Here is a 22,344-nt window from a genome sequence, read left to right as displayed (position 1 = left end):
TACAGTTCTCTTTGACATAGTTCAGTGTGTAGTTAGTGGACTTTAAGAGCAAGTGGGATTGTGAAGTGTTACAGCATCCCCAGACCCCGGGACCGTACGGGGGAGTTCTTTAAAAGTGAAGTAAGCATTCATGCCCGAGGGTCCCCAGTCTCTGCCAGGCCACAAAAGATGCTATAAATTCTGGATCTGCCTTGTAGCTGTTCTGATTCTTATCCAGAAAAGTACACAGTCAACACTCCAGGCCCATAAAACTAACCAGGTATAAGGGAGATGCTGTATGGTTAAGCCTTGGGAGGCTGCCTGAAATTTGACATTTTCCCCTTTGAAGTCAGATGTCCTAAAAGAACCCTTATTAAACAGCCTATTGACTACCATGGAATGCGCAAAAATGCTTACGCACCTGAGGAGGCATGGACCCTGGCCAGGGGAGCCCTGGGGATGTGGCTCCGTCACTGACGTGTTGTGATGAGAGAAGGTCCTTTGCAAAAGAAACTCCAGAACCTTTGCTCTGGACTCTGAAAGGGCATGGCCCTCACCTCACACCACATCCACAGTGACTTTAAAGTTAACAACCAGGGGACTTCCCTGGTGGCGTGGTGGTTAAGAATCCGCCTGCCAATGCAGGGGACACGGGTTCCAGCCCTGATCCGGGAAGATCCCACGTGCCGCGGAGCAACTAAGCCCGTGCGCCACAACTACTGAGGCCGCACACCATATTTACTGAAGCCCGCACGCCTAGAGCTCGTGCTCCGCAACAAGAGAAGCCACCGCAATGAGAAGCCCGCGCACCACAACGAAGAGCAGCCCCGGCTCGCCACGACTTAGAGAAAGCCCGCGCGCAGCAATGAGGACCCAAAGCAGCCAAGGATAAATAAATAAATAAATAAATAAACAAACGGGGGCGGGGGGGGGGGGAAGTTAACAATCAGGGACCTTTTCCTCCCAGCTGGCCCAGGCCACAGAGTGCCCTTGCAATGATTAAAGCCTAACTAAGGCAGCACACACACACACACACACACACACACACACACACACACGCGCACACCCATCCCCCAGGGGAGTTTCTTTGTTAGTTCTTGTTCAGAAAACAAGAAATACATTTATCTCAAATTAAGGAGGATCTCAGAAATAAGCAACAACTTAATTATGGTGTGGGATCACTCAGGGATAATGGTAAAGAGAATCTGTAGGGTACCAACATGGTACAACCGGTAGTGGCTGCTTGGAATGCTGTGCAGAGAAAGACTCTGAAGCTAACTCTGGTTATGTACTATTCTTTGGGGATCTGGTGTCGAGACAAGAAAGCTACCTGACAAACAAAACTGTGAGCAGGTCACCCCTTTTCAGAGCCATTTTCACATGCTGCCTCTTGACAGGGTGGGGGGGCATTAGTCACGGTCACCCCACAACCGATTCAGGGGCCCAACGTGTGATGCAATGACACAGACACCTCCACGCCACCCAGGCGACGTCAGTCCAGGTTGGTGGCTGGCTCAGCAGAGCCTGTTGGAACACCAGCCCTTGCTTTAGACTGCCGGCTCCCTAGCACCACTCATGAGAGACCACACCTGCCCACAGGGCCCTGAGTAACCTACAGAAATCACAGCTGCCCACAGGTTCTGGGAGGAACCCACGGCACTTTCTGGGTTTCCACATCCTCATCTGCAGAAGGAGGTCACGGGCCGTCATGGGGGTCACATGACATAATACACTGGAGCGTCACACTGCATCCGGCTCTGAAAGGTGCTCCGTAAATACCTGAGAGTAGGTGCTAGTTGTTCTTATTCCCAGCTGTGGCCCTGGGGCCAGTTAGAGGACTTTGCTCAGCCTCAGTTTCCCCATGTGTAATACAGAGAAAACAATGACATTTGCTGCTCTCACTGGACTGAGGACAGAATGCAAAAGGGCCAGCAGATTACAAGAGCCTGGACCACTGAGTGCATAATGAAATTCTGCGCCTATGTTTTTAAAAATTAACCTAATTTAAGTCCATACTTTATGCGGATTTCCTCGATTTTCCCCTAATGTCCTTTTTCTGTCCCAGGATCCCATCCAGAAAACTCCACTGCAATTACTCATCATGTCTCCTAGGGCCTCTATGCTGTGACCGCTTCTCAGACTCTCCTTGTGTTCGATGACCTGGCAGTTCTGAGGGCCATCAGGTGTTCTGTAGAATGTCCCTCAGCTGGGATTAGTCTGACGTTTTTGTTATGATTAGACTGAGGTGGTGGGTTTGAGAGAGAAGACCCGCGAGGTCCAGGGCCCTCCTCCTCACATCACACCAAGGGGTACATGCTGCACTGTGACTTAACACTGTGGACGGTGACCCTGACCTCTGGCTGAGGTCACGACTGTCAGGTTTCTGCACTGTGTACAGCCCTCTTTCTGCCCTTTCCATGGACGCTCCTATGGGTAGCCCCCTCTTAAGGAGTGAGGAGTTCCCTCCCCTTCCTCGAGGGCTGAGTTTCTACAGATATTATTTGTGACTCTACACACCTATCTCTTCTCCCCCAGCCACATTATTTTTGTCATTCTTACCGTGGAAAGATTCCTCCTGTTGTCTTAAGAGCAAAAACCAGAACCAAGCCGGGTAGGGTGCATGAAAACCCACAGGGTGCAACAGAACCCCAAGCCCAGTCCCTGGCCGTCAGCCTCCAACCCCATCCCCAAATCTTGGGAAAAGTGAAAGACTGGAAGCTTGCGCCCCTCCCCTGGCTCTGTGGTCCGGGTGTCGGGGGAACTTACCATGTTATGCTTGAGGATTCTCTGGACCACGGGGGTGAACACTTCGATGACCACCATAGACCGGGGCCGCTCTCTGCAGTGCTGGGGAGGCAGGAGGAAATGGTCAGCACCGAGCCTGGCGGGGTCCACCCGGGGCCTGCGGAAGCCCTGACCGTGGTCTGGCCCGGCTCTGGTGCCTGGGTTCCCCTGCTCAATACTGCTGCATACCTTTTTGTTCATTTTGGGGGAGTGAGAAAAGTGGGTGGGGATGGAATCTTCTGTTTGCTTTTTGTTTTGATCTGACTGACGGTCTGAGATTGTTTCAGGGGGGTACAGACAGGAGTCCGTTCCCACACAATCCTATTTAACAGGGCAAGATCCCCACAGCACTAAGGTTCGGCGCACGTGGTCTACCAGAGGAGTTTCTTGAAAATCAGGTGCAAGAATACCGGGGTTAGTGCTTGGATGCCAGAATCTCGAAAATTCTGTGACTTCTCAATTGAAGGCTTTGATAAGCTGGCTGCAGGGTGCAGGCCACACGCAGCTCTTGGAAGTATTTTATCTCACCAGCATGGGGTTTTTGTTTTTCAAAGTGAAACTGAAGGCCTTCAGGCGGAACAGACGATGTGCTGCTCTACCACATTTAAACCTGCCTGGGCCTGAAGGTGCTGTTTCCAACCCTGGAAGAGGACACTGGACTTGGAAGATTAGAAATCCTAGACTATTCTTTTTTTTTTTTTTTTTTTTTTTTTTTTTTGCGGAGCACAGACTCTGGACGCGCAGGCTCGGTGACCATGGCTCACGGGCCCAGCTGCTCCGCGGCATGTGGGATCTTCCTGTACCGGGGCACGAACCCGTGCCCCCTGCATCGGCAGGCGGACCCTCAACCACTGTGCCACCAGGGAAGCCCCCTAGACTATTCTTGATAAGTAAACTTTCCCCAAATCTCGGGGTCCTGGCTTCCAAGTCTGGCAGGAGAGGCTGCCTGGGTGTGTCCAGAGAGCTGGCCAAGTGGACCCGGTGGAGGCGACTTTGTTCCCTCAAGCCTTCCTCTCTGGGTGGGCTGCCTGATGGAGGAAGTGCTGAGGCTGCGACTCCAATCCCGCCCGCCACCCGAGGGAAAACAGCCCTGAGTCTCACCGATCCCTGTGCCTGGGCCCCTCGCTCCAAACGGCAGGGCAGCTACCCAGGGAGTTCTATCAGGAAATGCCAAAAGGGATGGTGTCCTCCACATCACTGTTTTTCAAACTGTGCTACCAGGAACCCTCAGGTATGATTTACTTTGAACAAAGGTCCATTGTTCTAGAACAATGTTCTAGAACAAAAGTCTGAACGCTGTGAGATCTGGGAGAAACCACCCTGCTTGAGAGGGGAACAAGGAGCAGGTCTGGTTTAAATGGGACAAAATACTAAGAGAGGAGATGACCCGCCGGGACAGGTAAGGGAGCAGCTGGCCGCTCTCTCAGGAGCCCATACACTGGTGACCTGCCTGCCCCGCTTGGGGGCACAACACCAGGTGCTGGGGGCAGAGAAGGTCTGTCTTAGTCGTGTGCAGTCCCACCAAGTGGTTACTCCTTCCGCAGTTGTTCCCCACGGGGGAGGGGGGCCTTGGTACAGCACAGGGCCCGATGCCTAGACACGCCCTTGCACACACACACACACACACAACTGTACACTCGGGGCTCACCCGCGTGGGCCAGAGGGCACGCACTGGCACACGCCCACATTAAGAGATGCACCTGGGCATTTCAGGTAGCAGGCTGGGCCCACCCTCTGCTCTGTGGGTCGCTGGGAAAGGTCTGCTGATGGAGAGACAGGGCCAAAGAGGATGAGCCTGCGTGTCCAGAGCCTGTGCTCCGCAACGGGAGAGGCCACAACGGTGAGAGGCCCACGTACAGGAAAAAAAAAAAAAAAAAATCACCAAGCAAAGGATCAAACAGGATCGTGTGCTGGTCCAGCCCCCGGGCCACCAAGGTGCTCTCAGACGGGGGATGCCTGGTCCCTGACGCGCTCTGGGGATGTTCCACGTAGATCCCACTGCAAGGCTGGCCTGGCGTGGGGTCCCTGGGACTGGATGTCCTGCTCCAGGGCTCCTCCAAGCTCACCTGGCATCCCCCGCCTGCCTGCCCTGTTCAGGGAAAGCCCCACGGCTGTGCCCTCACTGTGGGCCGGCTGGTGCTCACAGGAGCCCTGGCTAATAATAATAGCCCAGCTCTGATGTCAGGAGCTCAGAAAGTCTGCTGCAAACTTCTCCCAAGACAGCCAGGAAGACATTCCAAGGAAAACTCTGATGCCCCTCCCTGACCTGCTGGTCTGACCCTGGGTCTCGCTTATCACCTGTCTGGTGGAGAGGGGGCTGTAACCCAAGAACGGGGTGCCTGGCTTGTCTCTGGCTGTGTCTGGGGCCCTGACCTGGGTCGGGGCCGGGGGAGGGTCTAAGTTTGGTTTTCAGCAAATTTTGCAAAACCAACCCCTGCCATGCACATACTGAGACAGGCTGCTTCCTGAAAACACAGGCCTGCTTCAGCGGTGCCATACCTTGCAAAAGAATTCACAGAGATCTGGTGGTGGATGGTTGTTTTCCAGCAAAGGAGCGATTGCCTGAAAGAAAAGGAACAAACGTCAGTCGGAATCTCTTGGAAGGAATCGTAAGGGTGGGGGTGGGGGTGTCTACGTAAGACGGTTAACTCACGGTGGAAAGCACAACCTCCTTGTCACCCTCTGGGCAAAAAAGCCATCCTCTAACTTGCCGGCCAGAGCTCCTAAATTGTGTGTGTGGGGGGGTACGTGGCTCCCACTGCGAAGCTGATAAAATCTCTGGGCTGCCCCCTAGAAAAATATACATCTGTAACGATGCATGCAACTTTAGGGGTTTCACGACCTGTGGATGACCATCCGCGTCCCCCGTGGATCAACAGTCCCTGCCTGCGAGGCAGGACGTGTGGTGCTTATAAGCCCAGGCTTTGGGGGCAGAGTTCTGGGTGCAAGTCCTGCTTCAGGCACTTGCTATGATGTGACCATTTCATCTCTCTTAACCCTGTGGTCCCCACCAGGAAGGTGAACCAGAGAGCATCACTTTGAGGGTGAGCGGAGGTAATCTGTGCAGAGAAGCCTTCTTAGCCTGGCCCTGTGAGCACCTGCGGCTGGCCCTTGCTTGCAGCGCAGCTGTCCTGTGCACTGCAGGATGTCTGGTAGCATCCTTGCTCTCAACCCCCAACCCAACCATGACAATCAAAACTGTCTCCAGGGCTTCCCTGGTGGCGCAGTGGTTGAGAGTCCGCCTGCCGATGCAGGGGACACGGGTTCGTGCCCCGGTCTGGGAAGATCCCACATGCCGCGGAGCGGCTGGGCCCGTGAGCCATGGCCGCTGAGCCTGCGCGTCCGGAGCCTTTGTTCGGCAACGGGAGAGGCCACAACGGTGAGAGGCCCGTGTACCGCAAAAAAACACAACAACAACAAAAAAAACCTGTCTCCAGATGCACTTCATTTTATATTAAGGGAGGTTAGAATTTCTAATGCCCCTTGAATTCATTCCTCGCCGAGCCTTTTTTTTTTTTTTAATTTTAAAAAATTTGGCTGTGCTGCGTGGCGTGTGGGATCCTAAGTTCCCCGACCAGGGATTGAACCCGCGCCCCCTGCATTGGAAGTGTGGAGTCCTAACCACTGGACTGCCAGGGAAGTCCCACCACTGAGCCTTCTTAGGCCAGCTGTACACTGTTACCTGTTCCCACTGCCGTTCCTGTGCAAGGTTCCCATGGCTCAGATGGTGTTTGATTCTTGATTTTTCTGCCCCTTTCATAATTTCTGTTTTAACGATTTTGCTAAATTTCAAATTCAAATAAAAAATTGGAACAATGGAAAAAGAGCTACGTCCAGACATCGCCAAATTCCCCTTGGGGGACAAAATCGGCCCCAATTGAGAACCCCTGGTGTAAAGTGCCTCTCCCAGCCTGAGATAAGGCCAGCTCTCCATAAACATTCATTATGGGATGGATGGTTAATGCCTACGTGAAGTCCACTCGTTGTGGACTGGTCACAACATTAGGAAATGGGAGACCCAGGACCCAGTTCCACACTGGTCACAACATTAGGAAACGGGAGACCCAGGACCCAGCACCGAGACTGCCGGGCTGTGTGACTGAGTGAGCAGCTTGGCCTCTCTGGACATTTCGTCTTCTAGTCTATAAAACGTGGAAAACTAGAGTTACCAATTCACAGGGCTGTTGGGGGGAGGTGATGAGAGAAAACCCTAGAAGCTTTGGTGTCTCAGGCTTGGGATAAGCCCACTGCCTGGAGTACAGTTTGTCACTGACACCAGCACAGGGGGACCGTCTTGGGCTGTACTGGACACAGCGGCAATTTCGCTGACTCCTCAGGAAGGCTCTGTGATGACAGGGTCTCCACATCACTGAGCCCCGTAGCCCAGACCCTGCCTGCTTGGTTTCAGAGGGTCTCCTGGCTCTGCTCCCGCAAGCAGAGCCTTTGGATGTGGGTGGGTACCCCTCGGTGAGGGCTTCTGCCTGTCTCAGGACCGTTAGGGGAAGGAACACGTAGCTCGATGGCAGTAGGGGGATGACCACCGGCCCATCCTCCCCATTATGTGGAAGACGAAATCATCAAAAGCTGAGTCTCTGCTTCACAGCAGTAACGGTCAGGCTGACCAACAAGTGGAGACGGGGCCCAGGGTCTCACTCGCCTAGGGCTAGGCGGTCCAACATGGTAGCCACTAGCCACGTGTAACTCTCCCCGTTGTAACTGACACGGAAGAAACGATTTCTTTCTTTCTTTCTTTCTTTTCTTTTTTTTTGGCCACCCTCCATGGCTTGTGGGATCTTAGTTCCCCAACCAGGGATTGAATCCGTGCCCCCTACAGTGGAAGCGTGGAGTCTCAACCACTGGACCGCCATAGAATTCCCAAGAAACGATTCTAAAGGAAATGAAATTGAAAGTGCAGTTCCTCAGACGCACTGACCGCATTTCCAGAGCTCACCGGCCCCATGAATCTAGCGGCCACTGCAATGCACAGCGCAAACGGAGAGCATGTCCATCACCACAGGCAGCTCTCCCCGACGGTGTGGGAAGGGGGTTGGTGGGCTCAGACCTGATCGTGATAACTCCATAGGAGGAGAAATGGGACAATGAAAGACGATGAAACACCCCAAAGTAGGCCGGGCCCACGGTTCGGGCTCTGCACGCTCCTTTTCAGAAGTCAGGTGGGGGCTCGTGGCTGCCCACGCTGGTGAACGCAGGGAGAGGTCAGGCCACAGCATGGGTGGCGGGGCAGGGCAAGCGCCTCCCCCAGCCCTCGAGTCGCTGCCTGGCCCGCGTCTCCGCTCCCCACACTGAGCTCTGGGACCACCTCTGGGAGGAAGGATCACGTGCAGGGTGTACCCTCCTGGCTTCAGCCCCTTCAGTCAAGCTGGGCCCACCTCTTTCACAGGGATGAATCAAAGAATAAAGGAGTGGGAACAGATTAAGCGCCCACAGTGGGCGTCAGGCGTGGGCTCCGCGCTTCCACAGCTATTATCTCATTTGATCCTCGTGACAACTCTGTGAGGTCAAGCGGTAGTGATTTCCATTTGTACAGATGAAGAGACAGAGGGTCAGGGAGGTTGTTACAAGGCCTGCCCCAGTCACAGAGTAAGGATCGTTTTAGATCGTATTATTAAGAAGATTTTATGTTTCTGTGGCATCTTGCTATGAGCCTAGCCCTCTTCCCAGCATGTTCGGTGTGTTAGCCCGTTTAACTTTCCCAGCAGCCCTGCAGGAAAAGGCACTGTTATCACACACATTTCATAGATGAGGGGACAGGCTTAGCGTGTCAAGTTAGCTGGAAATGATCTGAATGGCCATCTGGTTAAATACGAATACTCTAGAGCCAGTGGAAAGAATGGAGTATGGGGTAGAACAGTGGTTCTCAACCAGGGTCAGCTCTGCCCCGCTCCCAAGGGATATTAGCATGTATGGAGACAGTGTGATCATCACAACAGGGGAATGCTGGGTGGGGTTCTAGTGGGTGGAGGCCAGGGAGGCTACTCAACATCCTACAATGCCCAGGACGGCCCCACCACAAACAATCATCCATGCCCAAATGTCACTAGTGCCGAGGGCGAGAAACCCTGGGTTAGACACGTGCTTGCATGTCTTGGCTTGAAAGAATCTCCAAGACATGCTGTTAAGTGAAAAATCGAACACAGGACAACACATCAAGCTTCACATCTTTAATGTTAAAAGCAAAAAAATAAAAACACAACCGTGTCTGTCTCTGTGGGTTTGTCACCCCATGAAAACCTCCAGGGCTGCCTCTGAGGGGGTCGCTGGGAAGGGGTGAAATCTTTTTTTTTTTTTTAAACAATGAAAATATGCTCATGAAATCCTCACAAAAGTACTTTAAAGAATATTTTAAAGATATTTTAAGTGAAATTAAAAGCTCTTCCGTTACTCGCCCAAGGTCACAGCTGGTAGGGGGGGAGCCCAGGGTCTGCACTCAGCTCTGAACTTGAACCACACTCAGCTTTAAGCCCACGTCCTTCACCAGCACGTGGGAACGCCGCCGGAGTCTGGACTCTGGGTCCACGCTTGTCCAGTGACACGCCAGCTGTTACCCACGGCACTGACGCCTGACTGATGGGTTGAATGAAACCAACTTAAATTACTTATGGAAGTACTTTTGAAAAATAAGTGCATAAAAAACAAAACAAAACCCAAGCCCCACTGGGAGAAGACTAATTGCCAACAGGTCAAATCAGAAAATGTAATGGCTGGAACGAAAGGAGGCTACAGAAGGCTTCACGATAATAACAGCATGGGTAATAGAGAACACTGAAAGCAAGGCTGTAAAACGGGGGGCTGAGGGTCAGACCCTGAGTTCGAATTCTTCCCTGTTCTCAGGCATCCCCGCTGATGCCTGAGTCCCATTAAGGGGTCAGCCCAGCCAAATTAGCTGAATAAATGCAGGCTGGATTTCTCAGATCACAATTCCTTTCCCAGGCTCCTCCCAAGTCCAAAGCCCTGACCCTCCTTCCAGGGCTGAGGAGCACAGTGGGACCCACAGGTGTTGCCAACCAGGAGGGGAAGATGCCAACTCCTTCCCCGGCACCCACATCCTTGCCTGCTTCTCCACCAGCGAGAGCCTCTTTGCCTTTGCCTGTGCTGGGCTCCCTGCCTGGACTGCCTTTCCCGGGAGCATCCTATCCACCTGTTAAGACTCAGTTCACTTACCTCCTCCTTGAAGCCCTCTGCCGTCCCCCTCCCACTCCCCTCCCTGAGAGAGGAGGTCAGGTGCCTGCCCTCTGTGCTCCCCTAACACCCTGAACAGATCTCAAGCCCGGACCACGTGATTTCTGGATTATCTGTCAGGTTCCGCCAGCACACAGTAACCCCTCACTGGTACCTCTGTCTGTGCAACAGAGACCAGCGTCTGGTACATACTTGTCCTCACAGGTCAACGAATGTTTCGTTAAGTGAATTTATTAATTAATAACATGCCAGAGAAACGTGGTGGTGGGTGACTGGGGAGGTCCAGGCTGATGCTGTCCCTGTTCTAGCAAGAGGAGGCAATGGGTGGTCAGAGCAGAGCATGGGGAAAACCTCTATATGCTTAGCAGACACCCACTGAGCAGCTGCTATGCGCCAGACACTGCGGTTGGGACACCACAGAAGCTGCTGCCTTTACTCTCCACGATAAAAGCCCTAAGGCTCACGTCCTTTGGTGCCCACAGGACCCAGCTGCAGCATGGAGGGTGATTCTCCAGGCCGGGCTGGCCAGGGCCAAGTGGGTAGGCTCCCGAAGCCCTAAAGCAGCTCAGAGGGGCACGGTGTCTGGGATGCGGCCCTTGTGTCAAAGGCTGCAGCCGCGGGACCTCTTGGGCAGGTAAATGTTCCAGGTCCTTTCCTGGGCACACAAAGCTCTGCCTCTCACTTCCATTTCAAGTTCTGCCTTCCTGCTTCCTACTTCCTTAGGCTTTATGCTCCAGCAACGCTGAAGCTTCCGGAATATGCCATGTTGCTTTAAATCTCTGTGCATGGGACTTCCCTGGTGGTCCAGCGGTTAAGACTCCGCACTCCCAATGCAGGGGGCCCAGGTTCGATCCCTGGTCAGGGAACTAGTTCTCACATGCCGCAACTAAAGATCCCGCACGTGGCAACAAAGATCCCACGTGCCGCAACTAAAGACCCGGCGCAGCCAAATAAATAAATATTAAAAAAAAAATTTCTCTGCATGTTTTGTTTTCTCTCTCTGGAAAGCCCTTCCCCTGTTTTGCCATCTGGCAAACCCCTATTGATCCTTCGAAACCCGGCTCAGACATCATTGCCTTTGGGAAGCTCTCTGGCTTCTTTCCCAGGTGAGTTTATCACTCTACTCTCTGTGTTACACGCCTCTTATTTTTGCAGCGATCTCATCTAGTAGACCAAGAACTCCTTGGGAGCAGGGGCCATCTTAGTTACCTGTGGATTCAAATACAGAGCTCAGTGCTTGGCACCCAGTAGGTGCAACTTCATTTCTTTCTTCTCTCTTGGGAGAACCACATTTCATAGTTTAAAATCACCCAGGAAGATATTTTACACCAAAGATGCTCACATCAAAGTCAAGTCCCAGAAACTACCATCGCACTTTGCACATCAGAGGGAATTCAATACGGGTTTCTAGGTGTGGATTAATTGGGAGCATGTCCTGGGGCAAGAAAGAGAGAGTTTACCTTTCAGCTAACAGGGTTACGGGCTGAGAGTAAATTATACGGTCTCTGCCATCTCCGGCCTCCACTCCCTGCGACCGACTCGGGAAGGAGGAGGCGATTAAGGCACATTTGCTACCAACCTCAGAGACTGATAATTACATCCCCCCAATCAACGGGGGCTCTGACACGTGCAAAGGCAGGAGGGAGACATGTCTGGCCTGATAGAAAAGACAAAATTGAGCAAGGCCACTGTGCTGGGGGATGATGCTGGCGTTTCAAGAGTTCACTCAAACCAGGGGAGGCTTGTGGGCACAGGAGGTGGGCAGAGGGAGAGGGGCTGCCCGGGACTTACCACAATGATGTTTTCATGCTCTTGGGTAGTCAAGTTTGTGTTCTGAAGGATAAGCGGAGAGAGCAGGAGGAAAACAAAGCAAAACACACTATTAATAAAATGGAAATTGGGAGATTGGGACTGACACATACACACTACTATATATAAAGGAGAGAACTAATAAGGACCTACTATGTAGCACAGGGAACTCAATGCTCTGTAATGGCCTATATGGGAAAAGAATCTAAAAAATAGTGGATATATGTACACGTATAACTGATTCGCTTTGCTGTACAGCAGAAACACAACATTTTAAATCAACTATACTCCACTAAAAATTAAAAATAAATTAATAAATAAAATGGAACATTTGCATCTCAAAGGCCCATGCAGTTTCAAATGCTTTCAGCCTCTCGGACAGAGGGCACTTGTCCCTTTTTCTTAATTAAATAGATCAGAAGACCCTCAAAGGCAGGGTCGGAAGCAGGGGAAGGACGGCTTCGGGGCAGGAAGAATTGAGTTCCAAGTCCCTGTTTCACCACCGGAGTGACGTGACCTTGGACTAGTCACTTCTCAGTGAGACAGTTTCTTCCTCCGTAGATGGGGCTCCTCTTTGGGCTTAAACTCATGCTTGGCCCTCGTCATAGTGACACATGCCACTTGGAAGGCCAGAGGCAGCTTCATAATAAACATGTAAAGAAACAGACTTTCGGGCCTTGACTTTGTGCTAGGTAGTCTTTGGGGAGCAGCACATGGAATATTTCAGTGGTTCCCAAACTAGGTTCCCAGGGAGCACTAGTGTTCCATGAGTTGGCCCAAGATGGTCCAGCTATGTTTAAATTCTAGCAATCAACTTGCAAAAATATGAAGCGGAATGGATTAAACTTGCTAAATTTCTAGGGTTTTTTTCCGCCCCCCCGCCCCCCCGCCCCGCAATCTGGAATTTGCTTACACAGCTGGTACCTGTGACCACCATCCTGTGTATGCAAATGAGGATGCGAATGAGGAAACGGATGAATATACAATAAGCAAGAGACTGAAAAAAACTCAGAAACGGCCACTATTGTCTTTTTTGCTAGTGTCCTGGTGTGTTCTGCTCTGACCATCTGTCTCAGTGGACACCAGCTTTCACTGGTGTCAACTCTTATTTCCTAACAGCCGTGTTTGCTGTTCATAACGCACCTCCTCGTTGGGCAGTAAACCCCAAGATTGACTGTTCCCGGGTTCTAGAAAGAGCCCCACAGGCTGAACAGGTTTGAGAAGTACCTGTTAGCTGATGCATTTACACCAGCTACGAGTGGAAGAAAAGCTAGTGAGCTGTGGATTTCCTTTTGTCCAGTAAGCTGGCTGCCCAAGGGGTGAAGGCGGCACAGAACCAGGGTCAGTGCCTGAGCGCCACGAGCGTCCCGGTTCCCATGGAGACCGCCTGACTTACGTGCTTGGGATCCAGGACACGTGGGAGGATGTTTTTTGGATTCTAACACCTTTTTCTTTTTGTGGATGCTGGTGTGGCTTGAGCACCCTGTTTATGACAGATTATTAAACACCAGCCATTTTTCAGCTGAGGGCAGAGGAAAGCCTGGCTTTGGTCTTTCCTACTCACTACACCTAAGGCACTGTTGTCAGGGCTTTGCTACACTCCTCCCACCCATTTCCTGTTCTTGGGATAGGTTCTATTATCCCAATGACAGATGAGCAACCAGTGGCTCACCCGGGAGCACAGGTAACAGGTGGTGGAGTGGAGATCTGACCCCTGTCTGTCCTGTTCCAAAGCCTATACCGCCAACCACTGAGCTATACAGCTCAGTCCATGCGAGGGGAGGTTCCACCTTTCAGGCTGCCGTGGGAGCTCCGAAGGGACCAGCCATCCCTCACCACACCCATGCACCTTTCCAAGAAGAGCCTCTGGCAAACACAGGTGCCATCTCTTTGGTCCCAGTCACCGGTGACGGCACATGGCACTCTGCAGGGAAACTTCTCTCCACTAAGGCCATTTCTGACCCGGGGTGGAGAGCTCTCACTGACAGCCACTGCCCTGGAGGGGACACTTGAATCCTGAACCGAGCGGCCACTCCACACACTCAACCCCACAAAGGCCCGGGAGGGTGGGGATGCCAGCTTTAACAGGCCTGTCCTCCCCTTCCCTCCCTTGGGATCCTGCCCACCTTCTGGTCGCTTTGGTGATGCCTGGGGCCTCTTAAGAGGAGGCCTTAGGAACAGCTTAAGTAAAGAGAACAGACAGGGAATCCAGTCCATACACAAAAAAGGGCAAGAAAGAGGGAGAGTTTGTTTTTCCACCCATCCCCTCTAGACATCTAGTTGAGGGTGCTGAAGGTCAAGTTCACAGCCATCTCCCACGATAACAGAAATGTGACCTGTTATCAATTGGTCCCTATACATCAGGCACAGTGCCAGGCACTGTATACATATTAGAGCATCCAATCCCTAGTTCTGTGAAACGGGTGCTAATCTTAGCCCCAACTCATAGATGAAAACAGCACTGAGCGATCCAGTACCCTGAGCAAGGCCAGGGAGCTCCTGAGAGGAGAACCGGGTCTTCCTCACTCTGCACACCTGCTCTTAACTGCCGTCCTTGGTGGCTGGGTCCCTCACTCATGAAAAAGTCTCTACCAATTCAGGTAATGTCACATTAGCTTTGCAGTTGGGCAGACCTGGGCCTGGGTCCTGCCTACCCCTCATCCAAGTGACCCTGGGCAGGCGACTTAACCCCTTGGAGCCTCTGTTTACATTTCCGTATGTTTTAATACTTACCTTGCAGGGTCGCTGGGAGAAATGTAAAACGGCTCTGTGATCGCCACAGAGAACGTGTTCAGAAAACGTCAGCATCGCTCGGAGAGGCGTTAGCCTCACTGGAGGGGATGCCACCTGGGCTGCGGTCCCAGCTCTGTCCCTCGCAAACAGCAGCTCTTAGCAGTAAATTGGGGATAACACGGACCCCTTGCCTGACTCACAGTTGGTGCATAGCAAATCCAAGCTTCCTCCTTATATTTCCTTTAAATGCCTCTGTCTCTCTACCCTAGCGCTTGGGATCACCTGACTTTGAGATCCTTGATCTAAAGCCTCAGAAGTGATGCATGAAACATATCTGAGACGGGCAAGAGATCCCACCAGCGGTCGGCCACAGTGTCATCTGCCACCTTCTCCTTCGTCCTGATGACAAGCCTGATTTAATGACGGTGTGATGGCGGCTGAGACTGGAGGGGTTGATGGGGTGGGCGGTGCAGCTCTGCAGTAAGAGCTAGACAGCCTTAAGGTGAAACTTCTGGCCCCACTGCTTTCTCGGCAGGTCACTCGGTATCTCTGGGCCTCAGCGTTCCCATCTGTGAAATGGAGACAGCAAGGGCTGTCTCTCGGGGAGCGTGAGGATTAGATGGGATGCTGTGTGCGTGGCACCCGGCGCCTGCCCAGCATGTAGCAGGTGCTTCCTGAGGGCGAGCTGCTTCCCCTTCTCCAGATGAGAAGCCAGTCCCGGGCCTGCCGACAAGCCCTTCCCGCTCAGGTGGGAAGCCTGGACTCGAGGCCGGGTGTACGGCACAGGCCTCAAATCCCAGACCTTGACCGTGATTCATTTCAGAGCCAGGGTCTTTACTCTTCTGTGGGACGAGGCTGGTCTCCCACCCGAGGACAGACACGTCCTCTGCTCCTTTGCCACCCACTTTCTACCTCTCGCTCCCACCTCCTCCCAGGGCGAGGGACCCTCTCTATTCAGCAGACATGGAAGGCCTGGGCCAGTTTCCTGGACCAACGGGCAGTGACCAGCCTGGGTCTGCAGAGAAAGCGGAGGTTCTAGGTAGCAGGGAACTTGTGCCGGAGTCCGAGGAGGGGTGGGTGGGAGAAGCCATCAAGGGCACCGGGGCAGCCAGAGAAGCAGGGGACGCTCCCTGGGGAGAGGGACAGAGAGATAGCTCTGCTGGCCACGCATAGCTGAAACCAGGAGTCATCAACCCCAGTGTCCCTAGAGGGCCAGGCAGGCAAATAAATGAGAGAAGTATTAATATCTGTCAAGTGCTTAAAATAGCACTGGTGCACAGTAAACAGAGAGATGTTTCCGAGCACCCCTCGCCCTCCATCGGGCAGCCTAACTGACGGATTAAAGCCTCAGGTCCCCCTGTCTTTCCTGCCAGAATGTAAGCTCTAGGAGGGCAGGGGACCATCTTCATCCAAGTGCGCAGAACAGCGCCTGGCACACGGCACACACTCAAAATGTGGGGCTGCCTGGCAAAGCCGACGGCTCAGATGGGCGGCCCAGCGAGCTGCAAAGTGCTGCTGGATTTTCCGACCGTTTTTAAAGAGAACCTGGAAATTCCTATTTTGTGGTGAAATCTCTCGACTTTTAATATCCTGTGTGAGTTGAAGGACAGCTATGGGCTGCGAGGGATGATTAGAGCGGAAAGCCATGTCTGCCTGGACCTCCAGTGCTGGCGGGGGACGGGGAGGGGGGAGACGGAGGCGGACCAACGCCATGGGTATAGGAAGGGCAGTCTGGGGGCTTCACGGACGTGTTCCTGCTCAGGAACGAACTAGAGAATTCTGAAAGCAGCTGCCATCATCACCATCGCCAGCCCAGCTCGGCCCAAGAGCAACACCCACCATGTCCTCCCTCGAATCCAGTCTTGGGGCACAACAGGGAGGCAACCACTCTACCGTCGTCCCTGGACGGCTCAGCTGGAAGCACCGGGGGCAAACCTCCTTCTCAACTCCCTCGTGTCGCTGGGGGACCGCTCACCTCCTCCCGCAAAAGGGAGACAACACAGACTCAAATTCGATTCTGCTGCTTGGTACAGGGCGGTACTCAGCAGGTGTAAAGGAAGCCGACTTCAAAGTGGCGGGGGCTGCGTGGGTGGGGAATGGGATGGCACAGTGTGAAATCAAGCCAAGGGGAAGCGTTACCTCTGAGAGCAGTTTCGAGACGATTTCCAGTGGGGCTTGGTTGATGGAGTCATCCTGCAGCGGGGACGTCAGGGCCATGTCCACCAGAGTTCGGATCTCCTTCAAGACGACTTCCCAACGGCTTGGGTTACTCAGGACTTTCTTGTATTTGTAAATCTTTTTCTGGTGGGGAGAGAAAAAGAGACCCACACGTGTTATTAACAGGCCAGGGGTGGAATATACAAGACGATCAAAGAATCAGATGTACTGGATGTGAAAGGCCCCACGTCTGGACCCCTCCCCGCCCCATCAGAATCCGACCCCCGAAGAAGGGACAGTCTTGCCCCAAGTCGAAGGCTGCATTTGCAGATAGCCAGGCCTCCTGAACGCTAGTAATTTCCACTCCTTTTCCAATGACATAAAAAAAAAAGATGAAGCTATTTATCCTTCAGGTTATATCTTTTGCCAAACTTGTTCCCCAAGTATTCAAACGCAATAGGAGGGGAAGCATTCCGGGTCCACAAAGGCACTTTCTTTGCATTGGAGGCACTGTTTCTGCTCACCCTGACCCTAAGAGGTCCCCTTGGAGACTGTGCTCAGCTGGGAAACCTGACAGACAGGCTTGGGGCCTGGAATTCAGCTCCAGCCAGGTGGGGACCGAGCCCAGAATGGTCCTCAGCTTCCACCTGGGGAGTTAAGATGGGTGCGTTCTCACCTCCGCATCCAAAGCTGGCGAGCGGCTGGGGCAGTGGCCGCGGCTCTGTCCATATGAGGCCGGGCTGGTTCCGCCCTCTGACATCATGGAAACAGAAGCCCTCTCTGAGGCCGAGGTCCCAGCCTGCGCTCCCCCGGCTCCGCAGTGGCCTGCCCCACTGCCGCCTGGCTTGCCTGTGCATCTCTGTCTCTAACTGGATAAACTTCATTAAGTGCTCTCTGCTCCTTGGGGAAAACCTAATTTTAATGTCACTGAGCCAGCAGCCAGCTGGGTGACATGTCACAATCTCTGAACCAAAGTCTGAATGAGGGCAGGAGGAGGTGAGGGTCCCCCACTGGCCCCAAGGCTCAAAGAGAAGCTTGTAGGCCACCAGTGTCTCCCCGACCACTTAGTTTCTGAGTTAAGAATTACAAAGGGTCTTGGAAGCCAAGGCCTAAAATGAAGCATTTGGGGGGCAAATTCTGCATCCAACTGGGTAGTTCTCTGTGCTGAGACGTGGTGGTGGAACAGGTGGTCGACTGTAGGATCAGACAGGCCTGGTTCTTCCCATAAAGTATTTCACCTACGGAGCCTCAGCCTCGTCTTCTGTAAATTATGCATGAAAATACCCTGTGGCCTCTTCCAATGCGGAACCCTTATAAATCCTGGATCCAGGTGGTCCCCTCTCTGTAAGGAGTTAGAGTCAAAAGCGTAGTCCAAACAGCACAACCACATAACCCAAAGGGAACTCGCGATACTCAACCTGCCTCTTCTGAAAAACTTTAAAGGAATGAAATGGACAACCCTCAGTGATCCGGACAGCACCCCATTTTTTTCTCCCATGTTTTTCCCACACTGCATGATGTTCTGGAGCCTCTTATTTGCTAACCATACCCCTGCGCCACCACCATCACCCACTTAGTTAACTACACCTAAGTTTATTTCCCATAGTCATCCCAGATCCTTCTTATGTCAATCTCCGTAGTCTGCCTCTCCCTCCTCCCACACACTCTGCCGGCCGCACTGCCTCCCTCCCTCTCTCCAGCTTTTTTTTTTTTTTTTTACATCTTTATTGGAGTATAATTGCTTTACAATGGTGTGTTAGTTTCTGCTTTATAACAAAGTGAATCAGTTATACATACACATATGTTCCCATATCTCTTCCCTCTTGCGTCTCCCTCCCTCCCACCCTCCCTATCCCACCCCTCTAGGTGGTCACAAAGCACCGAGCTGATCTCCCTGTGCTATGCGGCTGCTTCCCACTAGCTATCTATTTTACGTTTGGTAGTGTATATATGTCCATGCCACTCTCTCACTTTGTCACAGCTTACCCTTCCCCCTCCCCATATCCTCAAGTCCATTCTCTAGTAGGTCTGTGTCTTTATTCCTGTCTTACCCCTACGTTCTTCATGACATTTATTTTTCTTAAATTCCATATATATGTGTTAGCATACGGTATTTGTCTTTCTCCTTCTGACTTACTTCACTCTGTATGACAGACTCTAGGTCCATCCACCCCATTACAAATAGCTCAATTTCGTTTCTTTTTATGGCTGAGTAATATTCCATTGTATATATGTGCCACATCTTCTTTATCCATTCACCTTTCAGTGGACACTTAGGTTGCTTCCATGTCCTGGCTATTGTAAACAGAGCTGCAGTGAACATTGTGGTACATGACTCTTTTTGAATTATGGTTTTCTCAGGGTATATGCCCAGTAGTGGGATTGCTGGGTCATATGGTAGTTCTATTTGTAGTTTTTTTAAGGAACCTCCATACTGTTCTCCATAGTGGCTGTACAAGCTCCAAGCTTTTGACGTGAAGACAGCACAGTTTTCGTCAAGTAGGGAATGGGAAAGAGTAGAAACGCTTACTTGTCCATCATTTTAGATCCTATAAGGGCTGGAAGAAACGCATGGTAACTCCTGTTGGGGGTGGGTGTTCAGTGAATAATAAATACACTGTTGATGGAGACGATGGTGACAAGCAGTATTTGCTGAACTCCGTGACTTTCATGATGAGGCGCACCCAGCCTCTTGAGGCTCCCCTGGGACCGTAACCAGCCTCAGTCCCAGTTACCTGACTGGTGTTGTGAGCCAGGAGCATGACCATGTCTATACAAATTCAAAGTGCCCGAAGTCTGAAGCGGTAGAGACACTTCCCAAGGCAAGAACCCGGCCCATCCCCGAAGATGAACGCTCCTTTGAGTCCTAGACACTGCGGTTCTGTTCTGGGCCCAGAGAATTGTTTAATTTTTAAATGACCATGAAATGGTCACAGAAACTCACCGTATATTCAGCCCCAAAGAAAACCACAAGGACGCACAGCCGTGCATTCCCACAGCAGATTCTAGACGGGAATATGGTCTGCACTTTAAGCGCCCTCTCTCGTAATCGGCTGCAAGTTGTTTACTTTTGAAAGAAAAATGACTTCACTCTTTTTGTGAAAACGAGGCATGCTCATTGTAAGAAATGTAAACCACACTGAAAAGCACAAAGGGGAGGATAAATGGAAAAAGGTCTTGAAAATCCCACAACCTAGAAAGAGCCATCATTAACCTTTGGTGAACACTGTTCCAGCTGGCCCTCGGTTAAACTTCGCCCGTGGGGGTGGGCGGCCGCGAGTTCGGCCCCTAAGTCCTCAGGACCCACACTCGATGTCGCCGAGACAGTGAGGCCCAGGTGAGAGGGCCCGTCGGGCGCCGCCTGCCCCAGCAAGCCCCTTCACGGGCGCGCCCAGCCTCGGGCTCACAGACACAGCCCCCCTGACAGGCCGCGGACGTCAACAGCTTTCCCACGAGCCCCTGCTTAAGGAGCGTCCCAAGGAGAGTGGTCACAGAGGCTGCACTCAAGACCAGAAGTTCCCAGGGGCTGACAAGGGCTAACGTCTAACGACCCGCAAGGCACTGTGCAGAGCACTTCGGGGCATCATCTCACTCCACCCTCACAGTAACCCCAGGAGCTGGGGACCTGCCATAGGCCCTGGGAGCAGAACCGCAGATGAGGACCCGAGCGCAGATGGTTTATTTACTGGGGAGGTGATGGAGGACACATCAGTGCAGGGGTGAGAGTGAGACTGGGAGAAGAAGGCCGTCAGTCACCGCCAGAGCATCATCAAGTGTTAGGACTGGGTAACAGGCAACGCCACCACTGTGGGGACGAGGCTGAGTCCTGAGGGGGCCTCTGGGAGACAGTGTGGATCACGCCCTAGAGTTGACCCACCCAAGGAGCAAGGAAGCGGCCCTGTTTACCCACCAACTTCCTGGACTTCTGGCTGCCTTGTGCCCAGGCCAAAATGCTCCCACAACCAGGAAAAGACGTGCCTCCAGGGCAGAGTCACCGTGTTTACAGTCTTCATGCCAAGAGGTAGGGCGTCTGCAGCTTCTGCCCCAGGCTCTAGTTTCCTGTTTACACACAAGACTACCAGGGCCAGGAGGTGACATGACTTGCCCAAGGTCACACAGCTAGAAAGGGGCAATTCACAAGTACACACCGGCTCTGGTGGACCCCAGAGGTCTCCCTCTTTCCATTACATGGGTCAGGGCCAGTGCAGATGATGGAGAGGAGGCGCAGATTCACCAAGAGACACCGAGAGGAAGGCTGCAAGAACGCTTGATGGTCTGGGATGAGGGCTAGAACACGTCTCCAAGGCTCTGAGAGCTGGTGGGAGCAGCAGGGGGGCAGTGCAGCTGTGACACCGTGGTCCTGGGGTGTGGGCAGGTGGCTGGCGCCCGGAAGAGGCTCTGAGCCCTGGCACAGGGCAGCCACAGGACAGAGGGAGGCCTGCCCAGGACCGTGGGGGCCTAGTCACTCTGCCTTGGGTGACAGATCAGCACATTTCATCCCAGGAGCTCTGCTGAGCTCATCTCGTGATGAATCACGGTGGGACTGGGCTGGGGATGCCTCTGGAACCCTGACACCCAGAAGCCCGGCCCTCAGCTTTGCCCTATGGTCCCTCCACTAAGCCCATGTCACCAGAAGGGGCGGGTGACCGCTTGCCGTGTCTGGAGCGGATGGGCTGCTGGATTCCTTTGACAGGAACCTCGGAACTGTCTCCCTGCTTGTTTTTGTGTAAGAAAGCCAAGAATGGTCTCACATTTTTTTTTTTTAAGGGTTGTTAAGGGGAAAAAACCAACAACAAAAAAGAATACACAACAGAATCAAATGTAGCCCACAAAGCCCCAAACATTTGCTGTCTGGACCTTTAAAGAAAAAGTGTGCTAACCCATGGCTGGAAAGGTCAAACCACACCCAGCCAAGGAGTAACAGCACAACGCAGCTCAAGATCAGGGGCCATCAGGGGAGCACAGGTTCAAACCATAACGAGATACTGCTCCACACCCACTAGGCTGGCTGGAACCAAAAGACAGGTATCTCCAAGTGTTGACAAGGATGAGGAGAAAATGGGATCCTTGTGCATTGCTGCTGGGAATGTAAATCAGTACAGCACCACTGGAAAACAGGTTGACAGTTTCTTAAATCATTAAACGTAAATTTATCACATGACCCAGGAACTCTGTTCCTAGAAATCTACTCAAGAGAAAAAGAGACTCTACATAAAGACATGCACGTGAATGTCCATAGCAGCACTATTCATAACAGCTCCAAAGTGGAAACAACCCACATGTCCATTAGCTGATGAATGGATAAGCAAGACATGGTATATCCAGACAATGGAATAGTACTTGGCAGTAAAAAGGATGGAAACACTCATATGTGCTGCAAATATGGATGAATCTCACAAATACGCTACGTGAAAGAAGCCAGATGCAACAGACTTACTGGAGGATTCCTTTTATAGGAAACGTCTAGAAAAGGCAAATTTAGAGAGACAGAAAGTGGAACGGTTATTGCCTGGGGTTGGGAGGTGGCAACAGGGATTATTAGGCTGCAAACAGATATGAGGGCATTTTTAGATGATGGAAATACTCTAAAACTGCATTGTGATGGTCGCATAACCCTATAAATCTACTAAAATCATTGAATCATTCACTTACAATACGTGAATTTTATGCCATGTAAATTAC

The 22,344-nt window shown here is 52.2% G+C and overlaps 1 protein-coding gene across 1 annotated transcript in view; it reads right to left on the bottom strand.

Annotated features, from left to right (window-relative positions):
• CMIP (c-Maf inducing protein) overlaps nucleotides 1-22,344 on the bottom strand; it is a 234,070-nt gene that overhangs the window by 33,030 nt on the left and 178,696 nt on the right. Inside the window, exons 4-7 of the mRNA XM_065898949.1 lie at nucleotides 16,645-16,806; nucleotides 11,755-11,796; nucleotides 5,263-5,325; nucleotides 2,746-2,826 (exon numbers count right to left, since the gene is read on the bottom strand). Of these exons, the coding sequence (XP_065755021.1) occupies nucleotides 2,746-2,826; nucleotides 5,263-5,325; nucleotides 11,755-11,796; nucleotides 16,645-16,806 (348 nt within the window). The remainder of the gene's footprint in view (nucleotides 1-2,745; nucleotides 2,827-5,262; nucleotides 5,326-11,754; nucleotides 11,797-16,644; nucleotides 16,807-22,344) is intronic.

Source organism: Phocoena phocoena, chromosome 20 (genome assembly GCF_963924675.1).
Source record: "Phocoena phocoena chromosome 20, mPhoPho1.1, whole genome shotgun sequence".
Classification (NCBI taxonomy): Eukaryota; Metazoa; Chordata; class Mammalia; order Artiodactyla; family Phocoenidae; genus Phocoena; species Phocoena phocoena.
Note: the sequence above shows the minus strand (reverse complement) of the source record. Positions and strands in the feature narration are given on the sequence as shown.